The 23,862-nt window shown below is 46.7% G+C and overlaps 1 protein-coding gene across 5 annotated transcripts in view; it reads right to left on the reverse strand.

Annotated features, from left to right (window-relative positions):
• LOC146857737 (CYFIP-related Rac1 interactor A-like) overlaps positions 1-23,862 on the reverse strand; it is a 176,382-nt gene that overhangs the window by 63,955 nt on the left and 88,565 nt on the right. For all 5 annotated transcript variants that reach the window (XM_085648346.1, XM_085648349.1, XM_085648347.1 and 2 more), the window contains 3 exons: positions 21,531-21,667; positions 18,583-18,660; positions 17,694-17,810 (listed from right to left, as the gene is read on the reverse strand). In XM_085648346.1, the coding sequence (XP_085504472.1) occupies positions 17,694-17,810; positions 18,583-18,660; positions 21,531-21,667 (332 nt within the window). The remainder of the gene's footprint in view (positions 1-17,693; positions 17,811-18,582; positions 18,661-21,530; positions 21,668-23,862) is intronic.

Genomic DNA, 23,862 nt, shown 5'->3' on the forward strand with positions numbered 1-23,862 from the left:
GGTACGCACCGTACATACGGGGGTGGGGGTACGCACTGTACATGCGGGGGTGGGGGTACGCATCGTACATGCGGGGGTGGGGGTACGCACCGTACATACGGGGGTGGGGGTACGCACCGTACATACGGGGGTGGGGGTACGCACCGTACATGCGGGGGTGGGGGTATGCACCATACTTGCGGGGGGCACGCACCGTACATGCGGGGGTGGGGGTACGCACCGTACATACGGGGGTGGGGGTACGCACCGTACATACGGGGGTGGGGGTACGCACCGTACATACGGGGGTGGGGGTATGCACCATACTTGCGGGGGGCACGCACCATAGATACAGGGGTGGGGGTACGCACAGTACATACGGGGGTGGGGGTACGCACCGTACATGCGGGGGGTGGGGGTACGGTGCGTACAGGTACGGGGCTGTGGTACGGAGGTGGGGTACGGCACGTACACGTATGGGTGCTGGGGTACGGTGCGTACATGGGGGGGCTGTGGGTACGGTGCGTACATACGGGGGTGGGGGTACGCACCGTACATGCGGGGGTGGGTGTACGCACCATACATACAGGGGTGGGGGTACACACTGTACATGCAGGGGGTACGCACCGTACATATGGGGGTGGGGGTATGCACCGTACATGCAGGGGTGGGGGTATGCACCGTACATATGGGGGTGGGGGTACGCACCGTACATGCGGGGGGTACGCACCGTACATACGGGGGTGGGGGTACGCTCCGTACATGCGGGGGTACGCACTGTAGATACAGGGGTGAGGGTACGCACCATACATACGGGGGTGGGGGTACGTACTGTACATGCGGGGGGTGGGGGTACGGTGCGTACAGGTACGGGGCAGTGGTACGGAGGTGGGGTACGGCGCGTACGCGTATGGGTGCTGGGGTACGGTGATTACATGGGGGGCTATGGGTACGTTGAGGGCATGTAGGGATGGGGGTACGGTGCGTACCGCGCCCCCTTTTCGTCATGCATCACAGCGTAATTAGCTTTTCCGGCACTTTTTGGGTCCTGTAAATATATTGCCGTGCGAAGTGCTGTGGGTACGAATCGTACTTGCTGATCCGTAAAACGCTGCCTGACTCGAATGTCGCGTACGCGGTGTCCCGGATCCGAATTGTGGGTATATTTTAGCCGGTCGGTGTTTTTTACGATTCGTACGGAAATGGTGTTTCTGTACGAATCGTACTTGCGGGTTTGTAAGGTGTTTTTCCCGGATACGAGTCGGACGGAGAAAACGCTCCGTCCGACGGTTCGTACCCGGGTTTTACAGGATCGGAATCGGCACCAAAATGTGTTCAGAAAAATGGACATTAGGTGCCGATTCAGATCCTGGAGAAACCGGGTACGAACCGTCGGTCGGAGGGTTTTCTCCGTCCCGTACCCGGTTGTAAAACTTTTCAAACATGCAAGTACGATTCGCACGGAAACACTATTTCCGTACGAATCGTACAAAACACCAACCAAGAAAAATAAATATACAAATGACATCCTGAAAAGCGCCGACGTGATGTCGGGACGCATGCAGCCTGCGTTTCACGAACCAGGAAGTACGATTCGTCCCGACGTCATCCCGCACGGAGAATATTTCCCGGCAGCCAAAAACTGCCCGGAAATCAGGATGACACGCACAAGGAGCACCTGTACGCGACGGACAGACATGGACCCGAACCTACGTGTCATCCCGGCCCTCATAGCAGTCGACCTCCTCTACAGGTACCGACGCAGACGCCGCAGAAGGTCAGAACAACACCCAGGGGTGAAGGGGGGGGCAGGGGCAGGACACAAAACCCCCACCCAAGTCACACAGCACACATGCCCTGGACATACCTGACCTCCATGCCCTGGTTACTTCGAGGATGTGGGGGCGTGTCCAGCAACGCCAGCGTCCGCCACAACGGAAGTGGGCGATGACGCGAACCGGCAACACAACAATACAGGTACCCACGCCTTAAGAGCGTGGGTACGAGTCGTACCACGCCCACACCTACGTCACCCCAACAATGGCGGTACGGCCCGTACCCATGTGCCAAACGCACAAGCATTCCACAGCGTGGGCACAGGTACGTACGGACCGTACCCCCACCCGCGTATGTATGGAGCGTACCCCCATCCCAACAGTGTATGTACGGACCGTACCCCCACCCGTGTATGTATGGAGCGTACCCCCACCCCAACAGTGTATGTACGGACCGTACCCCCACCCGCGTATGTATGGAGCGTACCCCCACCCCAACAGTGTATGTACGGACCGTACCCCCACCCGCCTATGTATGGAGCGTACCCCCACCCCAACAGTGTATGTACGGACCGTACCCTCACCCGCGTATGTATGGAGCATACCCCCACCCCAACAGTGTATGTACGGACCGTACCCCCACCCGCGTATGTATGGAGCGTACCCCCACCCCAACAGTGTATGTACGGACCGTACCCCCACCCGCCTATGTATGGAGCGTACCCCCACCCCAACAGTGTATGTACGGGCCGTACCCCCACCCATGTATGTATGGAGCGTACCCCCACCCCAACAGTGTATGTACGGACCGTACCCTCACCCGCATATGTATGGAGCGTACCCCCACCCCAACAGTGTTTGTACGGACCGTACCCCCACCCGCGTATGTATGGAGTGTACCCCCACCCCAACAGTGTATGTACGGACCGTACCCCCACCCGCGTATGTATGGAGCGTACCCCCACCCTAACAGTGTATGTACGGACCGTACCCCCACCCGCGTATGTATGGAGCGTACCCCCACCCCAACAGTGTATGTACGGACCGTACCCCCACCCGCGTATGTATGGAGCGTACCCCCACCCCAACAGTGTATGTACGGACCGTACCCCCACCCATGTATGTATGGAGCGTACCCCCACCCCAACAGTGTATGTACGGATCGTACCCCCACCCGCCTATGTATGGAGCGTACCCCCACCCCAACAGTGTATGTACAGACCGTACCCCCACCCGTGTATGTATGGAGCGTACCCCCACCCCAACAGTGTATGTACGGACCGTACCCCCACCTGCGTATGTATGGAGCGTACCCCCACCCCAACAGTGTATGTACGGACCGTACCCCCACCCGCCTATGTATGGAGCATACCCCCATTCACTAACAGAGGAAAGCAGAGGGAGTTACTGATTCCATTTCAAACATATTTCACCAATCCATGTTATTCCAACTTTTTCAAACCAAAATCATTTTCAACATCTGCTTTCTTGGCATGCTCTCTGGTCCAAAAAAATGAAACTGTGCCCAACAAGCCAAACCCGAAAAATCTTGCAGGTAGACTGACATACAAGAATGAGGAAGACAGAGGCAGATATATATAGAGTTAGATGATTGGCCATTAGGAAAGTACATATTATAAGCAACTTAATTTTGAGAGGAGGACATTTATGGGCTTAAATATAATTTAGGTTGCTAATGTAGCACAATACTACCAAAACCCAAAATGAGGAATGAAAATAAACTAGTTTGCAGCAATGAGGTTTTACAAGTATTTTAAAGGCATCTGAAACACACATTTCTGGTAACATGACAATGAAAACCAATAGAAAACTACATAAGAAAGAAATTAAGATGTAAAGCATAATGCGATTGGTTAGTAACAGAAAGTGGACTATAAACACAGACCAGCAGTACTAAATACCACCATCAACCATAGAGACTCTGCTGATGTTTGAAAGCAATACAGCTTCTTCAAAGACATTAAAAAGAGATTGAAAATTATACCCCATGACATCCATCTCTACATCTGCCACACGCCATTTCACGCGACACGCCAATTCATTCTACCTCACTCCATTGTACAACACGCCACTCCACTGTAGTACGCCATGTCACTCCACACTCCTCCACTTTAAGACACTGTATGACATGACACTGTATGACATGCCACTCTGACACTCCACTCTACTGTATGACACACCATTCCACTCTATGCCACTCCACAACACTATACTACACTACACTTTACGACACTCTACGCCTCTCCTCTCTCCCACACACTACTCCACTCAGAACCTCCACTCCACACTTGAAACACTGTATGCAACTTCCTGTATGTCACTCCACCCCACTTCACTCCACTGTACCCTATAACACACCTCTCTACTTCACTACTCAATGGTATGCCACTCAACTTTACAAAACTCTATGCCACTCAACTCTACGACACTCTACTCTACTTCACTCTATGACACTCCACAACACTATTCGCCACCACTCCACTCTAGGCCGCCCCACTCTAAGACACCCCATGACATGCCACTCTACTCTATGACACACCACTCCGAGACATGACACTCCACTCTGACATGCCACTCTACTCTGACACGCCACTCTAGTGTGACACTCCAATGTACGATACTCCACTCTGATATGCCATTCCAGTGTACTACATGCCTTTCAACAATAACAATCCATATTTGTAAAGCATGAATATATCACCCCTTAAGGTTTCAAGGCGCTGGAGGCCGTCGGGGAGATTAAGTGAGCTATTGCCCACCCCCAGAGTCACAAGCTGAGCTGGTGCAAGCAATTGAACTGTGAGCCCCGCGCTCTGGAGTAGTCCGCTCTGCCCACTGTCCCACACCTCTCCCCCTCTCCACTCTACGACACTAAACTCTACGCCACTTCACGCCCCTCCACTCTAAGACACTCTGTGACACGCCACTCTTTGACACTTAATTCCACTCTACGACACGACACTCCACTCCACTGTACGCCACTCTACTCTACACCATGGCACTCCAATGTACGACATTCCACTTCACTCTAAAACACACTCATATATTGCTGCTCCACTCTGACATGCCCTTCCAATCTACAACAAAGGAAGGTGCACTCTGATTGAAGTCAGTCAGGAAACACACGTAGTCCCAAAAATCTTCTTTTCATTAAAGATGTTTGTTTTTTAAAACTGGCACATAGTCAACGCATATCGTTCCCTAGTGTCACGGGAAATTCATCAGGGCTTGCTCAAAAGTCAAATAAATGGATATAACTGGAATTGATCAAAAAAGTCCCTTGAGGTGTATCGTCACCTACTTAGATTGCCCGACTGAATAAGTCCAAGTATCTCTTGAACATAGAAAGATCATCCAAAGCGATATATTTTATCTTATTATACGTCGCACAAAGGTAAAAACAGCCACTCCCATTGGTTCTGAGAGGACAGGTATGGATATTACCAAACAGCAATATCTTAGAACGGGTCAAATGGGCATCCAAAGTATGAAGCCCCAGAGCACACAGTGGTCCTCAAATATAGAACAAACAGCTGTCGATAAAGCCCGAAATTGCATTCTCTATGAAAACGAACAAGTACCACACGGCATGATAACCGGCATCACCGTGCCCTTCCAATCTACCCTGCTCCACTGTACCCCACGACACGACACGCCACTTCACAACACACAACTCCTATGTCACGCCACTCCTTTCCACGCCACTCTAGTGTACAACACACCACTCCATCTACAACACTCTACACTACTCTATGACGCTCTATGACACGTCAGTCTACTCAACTCTGTGACACAGCACTCCATTCTATGACACGCCACTCTGACACACCACTCCACTTTACTGTGCGGCACGCCACTCCACTCTACTCTACACCGCTTCATTCAACAACACTCTACTCCACTATATGCCCCCCCACTCCACTGTACAACACACAATTCCACTGTATGGCATTCCACTCTACGACACTTTACCCCAATCCACAACATGTTACTCCAGTTGATGACGCTCCACTCCACTCTACACCACATCACTCTATCCCCTCCACTCTGACACGCTACTCTATTCTACTGTATGCCCCTCCATTCTATGACCCTGTACTCCACTCTATGAAATGCCACTCCACGACACGCCACTCCACGACACACCACTCCACGTCTACCACACTCCACTCTACCACACTCCATGCCACTCCAAAGGACTCTACTCTGCCACTCTACAACACTCTACTCTATGATACACTACTCCACTATATTCTATGACACTTTATGGCACTCCACTCTACCACACTCTTCTCTACAACAATCTACTCTATGTCACTCCCCTCTACGACACTACACCGTACGGCACTCCACGACACTCTCCTGCACCCTACTGTACAACACTCCACTCGATGACACTCTACTCTGACCCTTCGGCACTCTACAACATTGTACTCCACTCTATGACCCTCTACTTGATGCCACTCCTGACTGCTTGATGCCACTCCACTCTAGGGCACGCCACTCCGCTCCACGCCCCTCCACTCTAAGACACTGTACGACTCGTGACTCTGGGACACCACTCCACTGTACAACATGGCACTCTGCTCTATGCCACTCCACTCTACAGTATGACATACCACTCACCTCTACACCACACCAAGCCACTCTACTACAATGTATGACCCTGCACTCTACAACACTCTACTCCACACTATAACACACCATTCAAGAGCATTCAACTGGATGCCACTCCACTCAGTGCAACACCACTCCACTGTACCACTCTCTATGAGAATCCACTCCATGACACTGTAGTTCACTCTAAATGCAATTGGATATTACTGTAGTAGTCTATTATTAACTTACCACCTACTAGGAAGCGACTATAAGGCACATGTTTAACTTACTTTACACTTACCATTTATCTCTACAATAATTATAATGTCGCATTTCTGGTACCAGAAAAAAAAATGGTTAATATTGCTACAGGCCTTTTCTTTTTTGAGACATTTGGTTAGCTCTTAAAATACATTTTCTTTCTTCACTTTTATGATTTGTTCTGGATGTTTTTTTTCCTCACAAGGTCAACATGACCAAACAAAGCAATATTCTCAACAGGCGAACAGAGAAAATAAATGAAAAAAACCTAAAAGAGGTTTTGGGAGGGCATTGGTGTATTGTCATGTCCCTCTCTTGCACAATAATCTAAGTATGTCAGAAGAGACAGTATGCTGCAGCACTGCCATACAGCTCAATATTTTCCTGTTCTGCCTTAACAATTGCTTTTGGCACCGCCAGTGCTTAACGTAATCCGGTAGGGGGAACCGGCACTTATTTTTCTGCATCAGATATTTACCATGCACCAGAGGAGGAAAAACACAGATCGGAAAGACGCAGGAAGAGAAAGACTCCAAAAGCAGCACAAGGGAAGAAAGCGGGACCCTGCAAGAGTGGGATAGAGGGGCAGGGAGTTTCTGGTAGTTAAATAGGCATGAGATGGATTTAAGACTACGATCCTTGGAATTCGGCATGCCAAAAGCATCTGAGCAGAACTTCGGGTTCTGGCACTCTTGCTTATATATTATTAAGCGCTGGGCACTGGTATACCAGGAGCAGGTACTGATGCCGGGCCAGATGCACTGGCTGGTGGTGAAGGGGCAGATGTTTCTGAAGAAGGCGAAGATGCTACTGGAGGGACAGATGCAGCGGGTGGTGGTGGAGGTACCGACAGTGAGATAAAAATCCCACACAATCAACTGCTTCAGCTGCTGGACCTTTCCCTCCTCCTGCTGCAACTGCACAGCTTCTTCCTCCTGCTGCAAAAACCGAGGATCTCGTTCTTCAGCCATTGCAGGTGTTGAACAGTCGCAAAGTAGCTTGAGCAGAAAAATAATTTTCTCTTCCAAGCACCACAATTTTCTCCTTGGAACAAATCAAACGGAGGTGGGATAATGGGTGCACACTCCCCGTTTCCTTCAATTGACAGAGATCTAAGCTAATTAAATGCTGTTTTACAAAAGGGAAAGTACAGTGATAGCATCTCCCTACTATTGCGGTACTCATAAAGTTCACAAACACAAACTGTCATTACACTACTAACACATATACCATTAAAAATACAACTAGCCATTAAACCCTGGATCCATATTTTGAGTAAAAAATAAATCTATGATGTAAATATATGAAATTTTATGGAAGTACTGCAATACTATCGAGGAATCGCTATTGAACGCACGTTCCTAATGAACTTTGAACTACTGCAGTACCAAAAAAAAGTAAATAAATTTACCATAATTAACAACATTACATGATTACTAAAAAATGTTTTGACCAAAAAAGAGTAAATACTGAGGGAGTGGCCTGACAGGCAATGGAGACAGAAGTGCTTGGCAGACCCGGGGGTGAGGGGGTTGTATTGTGGTACCGGTTGCCGCTGGCTGGCCCTGTCTCAACTACGGGGACCGGAATCGCTTGAGCCCGGATCCCTGGGATCATCCGGCTCACTCTGGCTGGGACTGTGGGAGTTTCCTTGGGCCCGTATTGAAGAGATCTGGGCGACGCTGTGGGCTGAAGAGCAGGCCCTGAGGAAATTGTGCAGACCTGCTGATGTTCCCTCCCTCATCTGTCACCATTGGGAGGGAGCAAGACCGGCTACAGAGGTGCCTCAAACAGAGCTTACCCTTAATATAGGGCCTTTACTTGGACAGGACCAGGGAGGACACATAGAAATGCCATTGTGTGGGCTGCAAAGACTCCCATGAGCCTATATGAGGCAATTAAGTGGTGATAGTAGCAAATCATCCTGATAGGGCTACCGGGATATTGTGCTGCAAGAACGGCTACAATCTAAAAGGCGTGAATGTATTCAGCGACAGGACTGTGGTTGACCTCAGGACTTGCTGTGGCACTGTACCGGGAGGGCCTGGGACATCGGGCCAGGGCTGTGTACCTGCCTCTGCAACACTGTGTGGAGCTGTTGAGGGCCCTGGTTTTTCCCCATTCTATCTTGGATTTCCGGCAGCTAAACACCTGGGACTTTGTGGTGATGCGTCAGAGAGGGGCTTTGGCTGCTCCTGGTGCTCTAGGGGGGCTAATAGTTGAGGGACCTCCCCCCCCCCCCGAGAAAACTCCTTGGTTTTGCAAGGTCACAGTTGGGAGGCCTCCCTTTCTCGATTCCAAGATACCATTGACCCTTCAGGAAAGGGTAAGCTCAGAATGGCAAAAAATAAGACATTGGATGCACCACCAGAGGAAGAAGGGAGAAAAGCTCACCCACACATACAGCCACAATCTCGTCAGTCATAAAAGGCACTAAGCACAAGTCACAGCAGGAGTCAATGAGGTGGGCACCCTCTCCGTAGATCACCAGAAGCTGTCGGAAAGAGTCAGGGAAACTACCCTGGATGAGACACGTCCAGCAATGATGGACCTCACAATCTGTTGTACAACCTTAGAGAAGGGATGGTGGTGCTTACAGACAGCCGTGACGATGCAAAAGAGAGGTCTCGGAGAAATAACCTCCGCATCGTAGGAATTCCCGAAGGGGCAGAGCATTGAAGATTGTCTGGAGGAAATGGTACTACAAGGGAAAAGCTCCCGTTTCTATTCAGTAGAACGAGCACACAGGATCCCGGCAAGAGCCTCAGCCCGGGGATGGCCACCCCACTCAATAACAGCAAGAATTATGAACTATAGAGATCAGGACAACATCCTACAGATTGCTTGGAACCACGATCCCTACTTTAGAGTAATAAAACATTAATATTTACCCGGACTACACCTCCCTAGTCCAACTCCAATGAAGTGACTTTAAACCCATTAAAAAGAATACTGCCCCACTTGAGACTGAGCAGTGGCTGGAGTCCTGTGGGCTATTGACTGGCCAGGCAGCCCCCTGGAGAAATGACTTGGACAGGCAAGGGGCAGAAGGTGGAGAGATGCAGGAGGCAGAGCTTCCCCATCGAAAGCACAGATGAAGTCTGAACAGACCCAAGCACTGACTGTTAGAACCTGTACTGATGTCCTTGACATTAATAGGTGGAGAGTCCTCGGACTGTGGGACGGGCATTGGGGGGGACATACTCTAACAGTTCCTGGATGGAAACTGAGGGAGAGCAGCTTCCAGTAGTCATCAAAATGTCTTCAGATCATATTGTTTATGCCTCACGAACAATCCTGTATCGTAACTGCGAGTAAGACTTGCGGGAGGTGGGTATAAGAGATGGAATACACTGACAAGAACATATGCCAAGAGCCATATTGCTTTACATGATTATACTGGGCCTACACTGAACTGTCGGTGACCAGCATCCACTAAAGGGTGTGACTATCAATACTGATACAGAGCCTGTAGAGGACTCCCCCTGCATGAATAGTGCATTATACTTTTAGTTTACTATGTTGGTCTAGGTTGAAGTTCACATATACCGTGAATTGGGGTGGTGGTCAATATTTCAGATCAGGGCACGGTAAGTTAGGGAGAGGGGAGTTGTAGGGATGTTTTTGATTGTTATACAGTAACAGGAACCACACCACTCATATATGCAACAGATGCAATACTCATCCTATCTAAAAAGGACTAGGGCGCAATATTATAATCAATGGCGTTAACTCAAATGCAGGGCCTGACCTTGGTCTCATGGAACATTAACACTAGGTAATAAGGTGAAACAACCCTAGTGACTAAAGTTTTCACTAGATAGAAGGCCAACATAATAGTCCTCCAGGAAACTCATTTAGTAGATGGAAGCACAACCATTTTGATAGAGGGATACATAGGTTGGCCTCCAGTGCACAGGGCACATCAGGTTCAAAAGGGGTGGGTATTCTATTTAAGAAATCTCTACCCTCTTATGTCCTCCACACATGGTCGGATGCCGCAGGCTCGTATACAGCTGTACAAGGTGAATGGGAGGGGAAGACGATGATCTTTCTGAATGTATAGGTGCCGTCATGTCTCCAAACACAGATGCTACAGGAATTGGGGGAGCTGCTGGCTGGTTCCCAACGGCCTTTACAATTATAGGAGGAGACAATTTAGTGCACAACATGCAACTAGACAGAATGAATACCAAACAGGAAGGGGAGGCCACAATTGGGAAACTGGAGGGTTTTGTGCAGGCCTTTGGATTAACTGAAATATAAAAGGCCCTTCACAGACGAGAACAGGTCTTCTCCTTTTAATCACATTCCCATAAGATGTCTGCCAGACTAGACTATATTCTGACTCCGAGAGACAATGTTGGTAGATTCTCTGAAGCCAAGTATTTGGCAAGGGGGATCTCGAAGCATGCCTCTCTAATAGTCTGTATTACCACTGGGAGGGATGGGGAGACCCGGAGTTGGAAGATGGCCACCTGGAGACTGGCCATTAAGTCGGTGGTAAAGGTACTCGATAAGGCAACGGAATTATAATTCAGCTCAATGAGGCTAAGTGAAAAGTGCTAGTATAGTATGGGGGGGATACAAGGACACACTTTGAGGGGAGCTGATTGCGGGTTAAGTAAGGGACAAGAAGATATGTCTGCAGCGCTTACAGCAACTAGAACAAGAGACAGGGGACCTTGACTGTCAGTGCGCTTCCAGCCCAACAGTATCCTTGGCTCATAAGTTAGAAAACAAACGTACGGAATATAAGGAAGTTGCACGCCACAAAGTAAAATGTTCCTACAGACCAAGCAAAAACATATTTATGAAGCCGAAGACAAAGCTGGTAAATTATTGCCTGTTAGGGAACTACAGCTGCAAACTGGAAAGGTGGTCAGAGACAGAAGACAGATCACAGAAGCGTTTGCGCCATACATGGCTGCCTTCTATGCATCCTGAGCTGGGGGTTCGATGAAAGAAATAGAGGGCTTTGTAAGAGACTGCCAGTTAAGACTCTGGCCCTAGAACAAAGGGAAAGACTGGAGGCGAACATTTCTGAAATGGAAATAGTAGAAGCATTGACTCAGATGCAGGTTGGTTAAGCCCCGGGCCCAAGTGGATTGCCTATAGAAGTCTTCCGTAAAATGGCAGGGAATTATAAAACCGATGCTCTGAATGTATCAACATGCTCTTCGGCAAAAGTCCTTAAAGGATGATCTACGAATGGCCACCACCATTGTGCAGATACCCAACTTCGGGAAGCCGGCACAACTATCGGCCAATTACACTGCTTGATACGGATACCAAAATTGTGCCCAAAGTCTTTCCCAATAGGCTTTGCACTGTGGTGACAGACTTGGTACACTCCGGACCAAACGGGCTTCATGCCGTGCCGATTGACCAGGCTTAACTTGCGGCAGCTTCATAATGTTATTGCGCAAGCAAGAGAGGGAGATGGTTCCTTGGGTGGTATTGTCCCTAGATGCCAAGGCATTTGATTCAGTTGAATGGCCTTACTTATTTTTGCTTCTTGAAAAAAATGGATTTGGAACATGTTACATTAACTGGATTCAATAATTATATCAGAACCCCTGAGCTAGGGTAAAGGTTAACAGATATATGTCTAAAGGTTTCCCTGTTGGGAGGGGAATGAGACAGGGATGTCCTCTTTCCCCAATGCTCTTCGCCCACGCAATGGAACCATTGGTGAACCTCATGAGGGTGGATGCCAGAATCTGGGGTTGGACGGAACCCCCGGGATGGGAGAACGTATATATGCGGATGACATCCTGCTTACATAACCCCAAAAGATCAATCACTCACCTGCATCAGTGAAATATTATATATATTTGGCGAGATTTCAGTCTTAGCCATTAATTGGGAGAATTCTCTCCTTTTTCCTATGGGGGATGAAGAAATGCAGGCCCATTGCCCTTACCAATACAGGTGGTACCGAATAGCTTTAAATTTTCGAGAATGTGGATAACAAGAGATGCAGATTCTCATGCACCTGCTAACCTTGAACTGCTGCTACAAAGACTGGAGTGGGACATCAGGCATTGAGCTCTCTACCCTTGACATTAATGGGTAAAGCAGCCATGTTCAAAACAGTCGCACTGCCACACTTGCTTTATGTTCTGCAGAATTGACCTAATAAATATCAAAGAAATTTTTACACACATAGATAGCCTATTACGGATGCTACTCTGGACACAGGGGGCAACCACATATTGCCTTACAGACCCTGCAACCTGCAAAATATGATTGAGGTATTGTTTTACCAAATCTGAAGGAATACTATGTAGAGTCACAGGTCACGGTAGTAAATGACTGGGTGTATTCGGGAACAGGATTATATGGCCATACAGGCAGACAGATGGGGGATGGGGGATCATTCATATATGTATGTGCTATATGGAGGCTGCCTACCTGTAAGAGCCTGCCAGGCTACGATTACGGTATGGGACACGTTGAGTGGTCTCTTGAGAGATGAAGTGGGATAAGGCGCTCACAACAGCCACAACCCTCTGGGAAGGCACTAGATAAAAAAGGGTAACTGCTGTTCAGGGCTTTACAGGGTTGGGTTAAAATAGGCTTTAGCACACTCACCGACGGGTGGGATACAAATGGGGTTTTCCCATTTTAACATGTTCAAAGGGAGAATAAAATGCTGCCCACACAGTGGTTACACTATAAACAACTTAGACCTGCCCTCACCCGCAGCATAGACCCGAAAGAGGAAACCTGGGAGTGTTCCCAGTTGGAGAGACGGTTATTAGATGGACATATTTGACATAAATTAATATCACTGACATATGGAACGCTAATGGGGAATACTCTGGGACCACTGATGCATCTTAAAAACAGCTGGGAACGCGACCTGGGGGAATTTGATGAAGACGACTGGCAATAAGCTTTGAATTTTCTAGCCAAGGGGAGCCATAAAACCATCTTCATATTATTTCAAATTAAAGTGCTCCACAAACTGACTACACAAAGACACTACTTCATTATATCGGTAAGTTTGCGAACCCCCTTTGCCTTAGGAAGTATGGCACAAAGGGTGCCTTTACTCACACCTGGTGGCACTGCCCTGGGGTACGCCCATTTTTAGAACGGGTGTCCATATCACTGTAGGGGGCAGTGGGAGCAACCCTCGATTTATCTCCCCGGAGGGCTCTGCTGGACATATGGGAGCCCTCAGATCTTCCAGGATATCAGAAGACCTTGGTGAATATTGGATATATAATAGCAAAAAGAGACATTGCGCAAAAGTGGGGATGTGATGCAGCACCATCCTTCCAAAATTGGGAACAGGGTATGACACGCTGTAAAATAATTTAAAAAGAGGTCTATAGAGATAGAGGCTGTGAGAAGAAACATGAGAAGATTTGGTGGACCTAAGACACATGGGTTATAGAGGATAAGCTGATTTACTGCCAGTTTAGGAACTGAAGCTAAGCACACAGGAGAGTGAGGAGGAGGGGGACAGATAGGGGAACAACAAACAATAGGAATGCCTTGGGAGATGATCTATACAGCTCGTTTCCAGGAGTAAAGACCCACTACAAGAGAAGGGAAGAAGAGAGGGAGGGGGTAGGATGTACATGCACTGTTTTGAATGAATAATGCTTTGCTGATGTCACATTGTGGTGTATTCATACTTCTGATTTGTTATGAATTAAAATAATTAAAACAAATACAAATTTACTGAAAAAAACATATGTTAAAGATTTGGTATAGTTAGGAAAACTTAATTTATTATTTATATTCAAAACTAACCTAAACTGCACAAACATAACAAAGTCTAAAGTTATTGTTATAACTTTATATTATAATTTGCACCCCACTCAAAACTTACTATGACTTGTGCACCTCCGTACAGAGTGCTGTGATGTCGCTAGCCAAGTATACATCAAGTTGTCGAGTGGCGTAAAGTAGAGAGGAGTGGTGTAGAGTACAATAGAGTGGAGTAAAGTGACAGAGTGGCAAAGAGGGAGTTACACAGAGTTTCACAGAGTGGAGTAGTGTTGTAAAACGGCATAGAGTGTGGTAGAGTGTTGTAGAATGGAGTGGAGTCTCGTAGGTGGAGTCTCGTAAAGTGGTGGTGAGTGCATTCTCGTAGAGTACCGTGGTTTAGAGTAGAGTGGCACAGACCACAGAGGTGTAGAGTGGAGTGACTTAGAGTGCAGTGGCAGAGAGTAGAGTGAAGCGGTATAGAGTGGAGTAATGCAGGGTAGAGTGTAGTGGCAAAGAATAATGGTGTCGAGCAAAATGGGGTAGAGTGGTGCAGAGCAGAGTGCAGTGGCATAGAATAGAGTGACGCAGAGTGGGGTAGAGTGTCATAAAGATGGGTGATGTAGCGTAGATTGTTTCCAAGTTGAGTGAAGTGGGGTAGAGTAGAGAGGTGCAGCAAAGAGTTTAGTGGTATAGAGCAGTAGTGTAAAGTGAACTGGCATAGACTATAGTGGCATATGGTGCAGTGTGTAGAGTGGCATAGAATGGAGTGGTGCAGAGTGGAGTGGTGTAGAGTGCAGTGGCAAAGAGTGCAGTTCTGCACAGTATGGTAGTCTGGGATAAAGAGCTTTGACATAACGTAGAGTGGTGTTGAGTAGAACGGCTTTGAGTGAAGTGGTGTAGATTGGAGTGGTGCAGAGTAGAGTGCAGTGATGGAGTGTGGGATGGTGTGGAGTAGTGTGAAATGGTGCAGAGTAGACTGCAGTGATGCAGAGTAGAGTGGAGTGGGGTAAAGTGAAGTATGCATGTTGTTCTAGCATACTGCCATTACAGATAACGCATATTCAATCCAAATCACCATTAAATTTGCACAGACATGCAGTTTTAATGTTAAAAGTATACAGCGCACGAACGATAGTGTGTGGAAATGTAACCACCAAGTGTATTGGTTTTTATGATCGTATTAAAATATTTGTTTCCTCCACACTTCAGAATTACCCAAAAATATGCGTCATTTGTGCTGTTCTAATTCTGAAATATCTGCACAGTTCAGTAAAATGTTGTTGTGTGCTAGGAAACAAAATAGCATCCTACAGCCTTCCTCAAGCACACCCCCAGTAGCCAGCTTGATTGTCACATACATTCTCTCACTTTAAAGTCAGAGAAAGAAAAGTAAACACCAAGATCCCTGTTAGACAGAGCCTGACATTTGACGTGTCTTTGGATGCAGAGCAAATGTAACAACATAAGAATAAGATTTAAAGGCATGTTAACAAAATTCAAGCACTGGTGGAAAAATACAATAAATAGGTTTTGTGTAACGGAAGGGACGAAACTGAGCTGGACAGCATAAAACAAATAGAGCAAGCAAATAGAAAGCAAGCCAATATGATTTAAAAACCACAAAGCCAATAGTTAGCATTCCAGGGAAGCTTTCTGAATGTCCCCAAGATGTCCTTAGCAAACAAAGAGCTGCCCTGTCTGGTAGGCATTGACGTAACAAGTGCACACATGGATGAGGCGAACATATGGATCAAGCAGTGAGAAAAGGTGTACAAGGGAGCAGGGGCACACTGATTTGTCATACATGGATCGTTGCACAAACGAAGAAGGTGCAAACACGCACAGAAACAAAGCAGCTCCATATAAATCAATTTTGGATTCCGGTTGTACAGAAATCGGTGGAAGGCCTGGTGTGTGAACCCCCATCTATCGCATGGTTACCTCTGTGCACTTTCCACTGTTTCCTCTCACTTTACATCTTTCTTATTCTTCATGTGCCTCATCTTCTTCGCTTACCTCCACCCACTGTTAGCCTTCTCTCCATTCCTTCCCTGTCTCCTTGTTCTCCTTTACTGTCCCCTTTAGTGACCCGTAACTACCCCCTTCTCCTTCCCTTACTTCATCCTCATTCGTACTTAAATGTTCTCTCATCGCATTATTGAGTCCCTTTCTCTCCCTCCCTAGCTGCTGGCTCTTCCCTACACTTCCCTTCAGTTTCCCTTATGTCTACAAGCTCACCATCCAAGGCATTATGGCCCAGTTTCTCTTCATTATCTCTTCAGTGTCCCCGACATGCTACCGCATTCAGTGTATAGTTTGTAACAAACAGTGTAAGGGCCCAGAGTTTTCTTAGCAGTCTGCTGCTGAGTACCAAGGCTGCTTAATCTTCTTGAGTCCCCTTCCTCCACCTTCCTTCCACCACCTTACATTTCCTGCCACTATTTCACGCTCACAGGTTTCCTGCGGATGCCGCGATTGTAACAAAAGTAGACAAATAGAAAAAAATGGGAACTGCATCCTTTTGTTTCTATTTATTTACTTTTGTTACAAAGGCGGCACCCGCACTTTAGCTTTAAGCATCTTAAGCTATAGGGCGGGTGCTGTGATTGGTTAACAAGTTAAGAAATAGAAAACAAATGTTTTTGTCTATTTCTTTACTTTGGAAAACATGGCTGCACCCGCGATTTAGCTTAAGATGTTTAAAGCTAAAGCGTGGGTATCGCCATTGTAACCGAAGTAAATAAAGAGAAAAAAAAGGCGCGCAGCTGCTTCAAATCGCTACTGAACAAAAGAAAGGCATTGCCGCCATTATTCCAGCCAAGCCTTGCCGTGCTGGATAAATACATTTTTTAAAAAGCATTGCGGGAGAGCATTTCCTGCCTGTAACAGCAGGCAGGTCAAAACTATTCAAGAAAATAGTGCTCCGAGGCTGTAATTAAAAGGTACGAGTAACAACTCATGTAATAGGGGTTGCCTCATGGGCGGTTACAAGAAGAGAAAAGGTGGGACTAAGGATGGACTACTAAGCCTATTGACCAATGAAAAACCGCCATTTACAAACAACAGTGGCAGGAGCCAATTAAAAAGATGGGTGGAAAGTGGGCGGAGCTTTATGCCCATATCCTGAATACAGCATGTCTTGAAGAGACAGTGCAAGCACTGCCTAGGCAAAACCTAAAAACATAAGGTTGTCTCCCTAAAAACGAGCGTCTGTGCCCAGCACCTTCAACCACCTGTACAACACAATTTAAGGACTGTACTCTCTCCCCTGACTTGTTCTGTTCCCCACACTCTCTTCCTTTCACACTCCTGTCCCTCGGCCACTCTTACCTCTGAAACAAACTTTGTGGTTGCGTTGCTCAAGGTTTTCAGCATGGGGGTGGCCTCTGCGTAGAAGAGCGACATCCTGTTGGCCATTTCGTTGTTAACATCGCTCTCCGCATCTAACTGCACAAGGCAGCGTGGCATAGAGAGAGAGAAACATGCGAAGGTTTTAGTAAGAGACAGCAAAATGACACCCTGCGGTCATGTGGAATACAAGGGCTGCTTCCTGTACAGCCAGGAGTGATTTGGGGACAGTGGCTTGTATGGCCAGTTATGTGCATGGCCAGTGAGAACCATACAACAAAGTGCATACACTGACGGCTTGTTTATAGAACGGGGTGTATACACTGACAGCGTTGCTTGTAGGGCACAGTATGAAACAATGACCGTGCTGCCGGCACACCCTTCTGTGCTCCGACAGTGACACCTGCACAGTATGGTGTGATAGAGCAATAGTCCTTCTGACACAGTTCAATGCAATGACAGTGTCACATGTGCATTACTAAACGATGCAGTGAGAATGAGCTTTCTGTCCCCTCATTAAGACACTGACGTTACACAGTGCTTTAAATGGGCCGGTACTGAGTACTGGCACTTTTTTATTTTGAGTGGGAGAGTGCTAGCACTTCTCAAGGGAAATGTAATACATTTAATTAGAGAGTACCGGCACTTCTCAGAAACAAGCAGGTACTCTGCTACAGAGTACCTGCACTTCTATTTCTTCATTTAAAGAACTGCATATAATAACCTGTGTCTAGTTGACTATACTGTTCTCCAAGCAGCCCTTGTGAGCAGCTGATGTGCGGCCTGTGAGCCCACACTCCTCCTGCACGCACACTCCCTGCCTCTTTCCTCACAAACGTGCGCTTGGCTCCCAGCACGCCTCATTCATTACCTGAGAGTTGTTGATCCGGTTCCGGCTGATGGTCCGTCTGTAATAACTGAAGTCATTCTGTATGGCAGGATTCGTCATCTGATCGAGAGAGAAAGTGGGGCATCAGAAACTGACCGGAAGCCTTGTCTCCTTTTCTTACTAGACACACGCATACAGCTCAGGGGCTGGTCGATTCTGGTTTGAGGGTGGGGGCGTTCGAGATGTCTGCAGATATTACGGGAGGGTGTAGTCTTACATCGTGTAGGGCAGGATATCTTCACAGACCATGAGCTACTGTAATTTGTGGAGAACGACCCCGGTGCAGGACAACAAGTGTGCAAAGTTCACCAACATTGGTGAAGAAGGACTGCGATTCTCAGAGGTTCCTCGACCCTGGTGAAGAAGAACTGCGTGTGTATGGGTTCAGCACAACTGGTGAAGAAGGCAAAATGTGTGATAGTTCAATAACCTCTGTGTGAAAGAGAAGCCCTTGATTTGATAGGTTCAATGACTCTGGCTTAGAAGCTGAGAATGTGTCTTAGACCCTCATTTACAAGGACAGCACATGGGATATGTTCACCAACCCATGTGAAGGCAACATATGAGATTGGTTCCTTAACCTTCATGAAGGACACAGTTTAGATAATTCGCTCACCAAACACTGTGAAAACTGACAACATGAAAGTGATAGGTTCGCCAACCCTTGTCACGGAACCACAGAGGTGTACCAGGTCCATCAACCATTGGGAAGAAAATACCTTACAGGTGTAACAGATTCACCGACTCTTGTTTGTGACAGATTCAACAATCATCATCTATGTGACAGATGACTTTCACCAACCCCTATCTGTGGGAAAAACAAATGGAATCGCAAGCATGTGATATACCCATTGGTCTTTGTGAATAAGGACACACGTTTGGTATCATGTTTGATAAAAAACACAGCCCTGCTCTAAACCATGTCTTGGCTATAATAATCAGATACCAGCTATTCAAATGCTGTACAAAATGGGTGCTCCAATCCCTTTAAAACATTTTTGTAAAAAGTGTCTATCCCCATAGATGTACAAATACATCACTCACACTCCAGATTTTTGCACAAAACAAAAAATGTGTGAGGGTAATGAAAGCGCCTCACGGAAACACCCCATGGGAGCTACTGAAGGTTCTCATCAGTGTGCTCTGATCTTCATCATTGGCAGCCTTCACACCCCCAAAAGAACTACATGTATATAAATGTGAAAAGGTAAAACACGCACTTCAAAGGAAATTAGCGTGCCAACCAATCGTGACCCCTTACTATTGAGGCAAAAAGCTTTTTTACCTCTGTAAACTAAAGATGAGCTAAACAATCACTGGCACAACCCTCAAACTTTAATCACTGCCGTGTGTTTGCTCAGTTTGAACCCAGTTGTTGGCCCCACTTAGCATACCAGCAGCTACCTTTGTTGGGGATGTGTACGCGTCCACACCCTCCGTAGGTATTTATTGAGGTTGCTATCAGTAAACCGCTATATACGTAGCGTCTGGCTTCAAACTCCGTGCTCCGTATATAGCAGTTGACTGATAGCAGCCTCAATAAATACCTACAGGTGGTGTGGACGCATACACATCCCCAACAAAGGTGGCTGCCGGTATGCTAAGTGGGGGCAACCACTGGGTACATTACTGAACTTACAGTGTGGCATGGTCTGCCCCCTAGCCCTGAAGAAATTGCCTAAATTGTTAGAAGGCAATGAAACATGTTGGCTTTCCGTAAGAACTAATGCGACAGTATGTCTGGTTTTTACACTGAGCAAACACACGCAAGTGTTTAAAGTTTGAGGGTTGTGCCAGTGATTGTTTAGCTCGTTTTTAATTTACAGAGGTAAAAAAAGTTTTTGCCTCTATAGTAAGGGGTCACGATTGGTTGGCACACTAATGTCATTTGAAGTGCGTGTTTTACCTTTTCACCCTTTTTTTTATTTATTTGGGCAAATTTTTTCACATTTAATATTTTTTTGGGGTGTGAAGGCTGCCAATGATGAAAATCAGAGCACACTGATGAGAACCTATGAGTAGCTCCCATGGGGTGTTTCCGTGAGGCGCCTTCATTACCCTCACACATTTTTTGTTTTGTGCAAAAATTTGGAGTGTGAGTGATTTATTTGTACATCTATGGGGATAGACACTTTTTACAAAAAATGTTTTAAAGGGATTGGAGCACCCATTGTGTACAGCATTTGAATAGCTGGTATCTGATTATTGTAGCCAAGACATGGCTTGGGGTATGCTCACAGTATACGTCCCGGTTTGGAGCAGGTCTGTGTTTTTTAGATATATTGTGAGTGGAGGGTGACCTGCGCTATATCCCTCTTGAGCTCCTTTTGTGAGAGATCATGTTTGCTGACCCTGGTGAAAAGCAGCATACACGTGTGTACACTTTGACTAGTGAAGGAGGGTAGTTAGTTCACCCTTGTGAAGGACATCACTTATGTGATAGGCTCAATGACCCTAGAAAAAGACAGCACATGTGTGATAGACTGGATGGCTCTTATACAGGACAGCATGTGTAAGGCAGGTTCACCGACCCCTGTGAAGGCTGGACGGTGGCTGTGACTGTCTTGTTGACCCATATGAATGACGTCACGTTTGTGTGGAAGGCTCATTTATCCTTGTGAAGAGCACTGCATGTGTGACAAGCTCACCGACCTTGTAAAGGACAACACTTGTGTTACATTCTTGCTGACCCTTGTGAAGGACAGAGTGTGTGACAGTCTCATAGACTGATGTGAAGGATCACATGTGACAGGCTTGCTAACCCTTTGGAAGGACAACGCTTGTGTGACATGCTCCCTGGCCTTGTGAAGGACAGCACACGTGTGACAGGCTCACAGACATTTGTAAAGGACAACATTTATGATAGTCACCATCCGTGAGTGTCGTCAGCTCACTCTCCACAGGAGGGTGAAGGAAATGATATGACCTACCTTCAACTCATCAAAACTGAGAGTGAAGTGGAGGATTTCAGCAAACTGCTTGGCTAAAGCCTGCTCCCTCTCCAGGTGCTGCGTCGGGGCATATGGGGGACTCGTCAAGGCTTCCAACAAGCTCCGCAAAGCATTCTCTGCCAAAGGAAGAAAACAGGCATAACACATACTGAGCCCAAATGGGAACATGGCACATTGACAACCTTTTTTAATAGCAAAAGTTACTTTGGTCGCTAGTGCTGCAACTCTGAAGTGAGGTGGAGCTCACCACCTTGCAGATGGAAACTGATGTTAATGTTGGTACAAGGCTCCAGCAAGAAGACTATTTTTATATTTTACATACTGATTTGCAAAAAAAGTATAAATGAGGCACTTCATTATTTGATGTGTTCAATCGAACAATTCTTTATTCACTGAGAGAACATGAAAACTTTAAAGCATGATGAGCCCCACTTTGGTGTGATGGCATAAAAGGGCGTGGCTACTATCCTGAATAAGTCACCTCCAAGGTAGACCTTAGTGCCCATACAGGCAGGGTGAGTGGTATTTAATAATAGGACATGTAAAAGTTTAATGTTCCTCGTGTCCTTACGGTGACTAGCCCCTCAAAGCTATTTTCACTGTAGCAGGATTAGCTGTTACATATTAAAACACTGGGATGCAATATTAAATACTAATACTCTATCTTGGGAATGGGACAAGCTAGAGAAATAGTGTTATGTTAGTGATCGCTTGTTACGCGCAAGTCCACCAAAAAGGTCTCTTGGCGCTTGGTTAGAAAGAGGCTACTACTGACTGAGTAATTCATAAGCTTGTCTGAAAAGCCAAGTTTGCACTTTTTTCTGAAACTCTCACAGTTCACACAAGATCTTATTCAAGGGGGAAAGTGTTCCAAGTGTGGGAAGCAGACACAGAGAACTTGACTCCCCCAATCTCTTTCTTTTGCTTCTAGGAACAACCAGTAGATTTAAGTGTGTTGATCTGAGGTAGCGGTTAGGAATATAGCGCTGAAATTTGGTAGATAAGAAAGCCGCGCTTTTGCAGTGGAGAGATTTAAAGATAAGGCACCCTGTTTTGAAAATGGACCTCCGAGCTACCAGGAGCCAGTGCAGTTTTTCCTCAAGGGTTTGATGTGGCAGTATCTTGGCTGCCGAAAGATGGGAAAGAGCCTTTACAACTAGGTTTTTACCACGTTGTACATTTACCATGCATTCTTTACCATGCATGTTTTTAGCACGCATATGCTTTTACAACATATGCCTTTACTATGCATTCAAGGTAAGTTTGGGGGCATGGAGGGTCTCCCCCCACAAATACATTGTTTATATATATATATAAACATATACATAAACAATGTGTGGTAAAGCCATACGTTGTAAAAGAATATGCGATCTAAAAAAATACGAGGTAAAAAATGTGTGGTAAAGGAATGCAGAGTATTTCCCTGCATTGTTCCGTTATAAACCCCCAAAAGATCCTTGCTGCCTGATTTTGTATTATTTGTAGTCTGTTCGCAAGAACGGAAGAAAGTCCCATATATAGAGTATTAGCAAAGTCAATACGGGACGTTACTAAGGTGATTATGATTTGAACAATCTGTTCGAAGGTAAAGTACCTTCTTATTTTCTTTATTTTCCGAAGCTGCTGGAAGTAGGATGAGGTCACTGCGCCTATCTGAGGTTTCATATATAAATCCTGGATCTATAAGGATGCCAAGACTTTCCCCACTTTTTTGGGGAGAGGAGGGCCTCCCATCTCCGAAGGCCAAAAAGAGGGTTTCCACAGTGAAGTTTGTTCTTCTTCACCACTAACCTAGTTTTGTCTGAGTTCTATTTCAGTTGATGGTTGTGCATCCAATCTCATATATAAAGAATGGTGTTTTGAAAGAAGGTTTTAGATTTTAGCGTGTTGTCGATTGTGAAGATCAGCACTCCACATTCAAGTTGAACTTTCGGCAAGCAGAAAGGAAAGAGGCAGATCGCCTGACTACAATTTTCTAGAAAGGACTTCATCCAGTCAAGGGTGGTACTTTGTAAGCCTGGGTGGAGTTCACGGAGTTCTGCTACTCCAACAGGCTACACGGAGCTCCACAAGCGGCGGAGTGCGTTAAATTAATGCCGTTTGCTGTGATTTTCAGTGGCAGGTGCTTGTCCTCACTGTGCAATCACCGCGAACGGCACCATGCACAGCGCAAGCGGGCGCTGCTTCCTTTCTGCCGCTCGAGTAGATTTTTACTCGAGCGACTGGTTTCTCAACGCAAACGGGTGGTTTCTCAACACAAGCGAACGCGAGCATACCCGACTACTCGCAATGAGAAATCTGACTGCCCGCA

This window comes from Triturus cristatus, chromosome 3_2, assembly GCF_964204655.1.
Source record: "Triturus cristatus chromosome 3_2, aTriCri1.1, whole genome shotgun sequence".
Classification (NCBI taxonomy): Eukaryota; Metazoa; Chordata; class Amphibia; order Caudata; family Salamandridae; genus Triturus; species Triturus cristatus.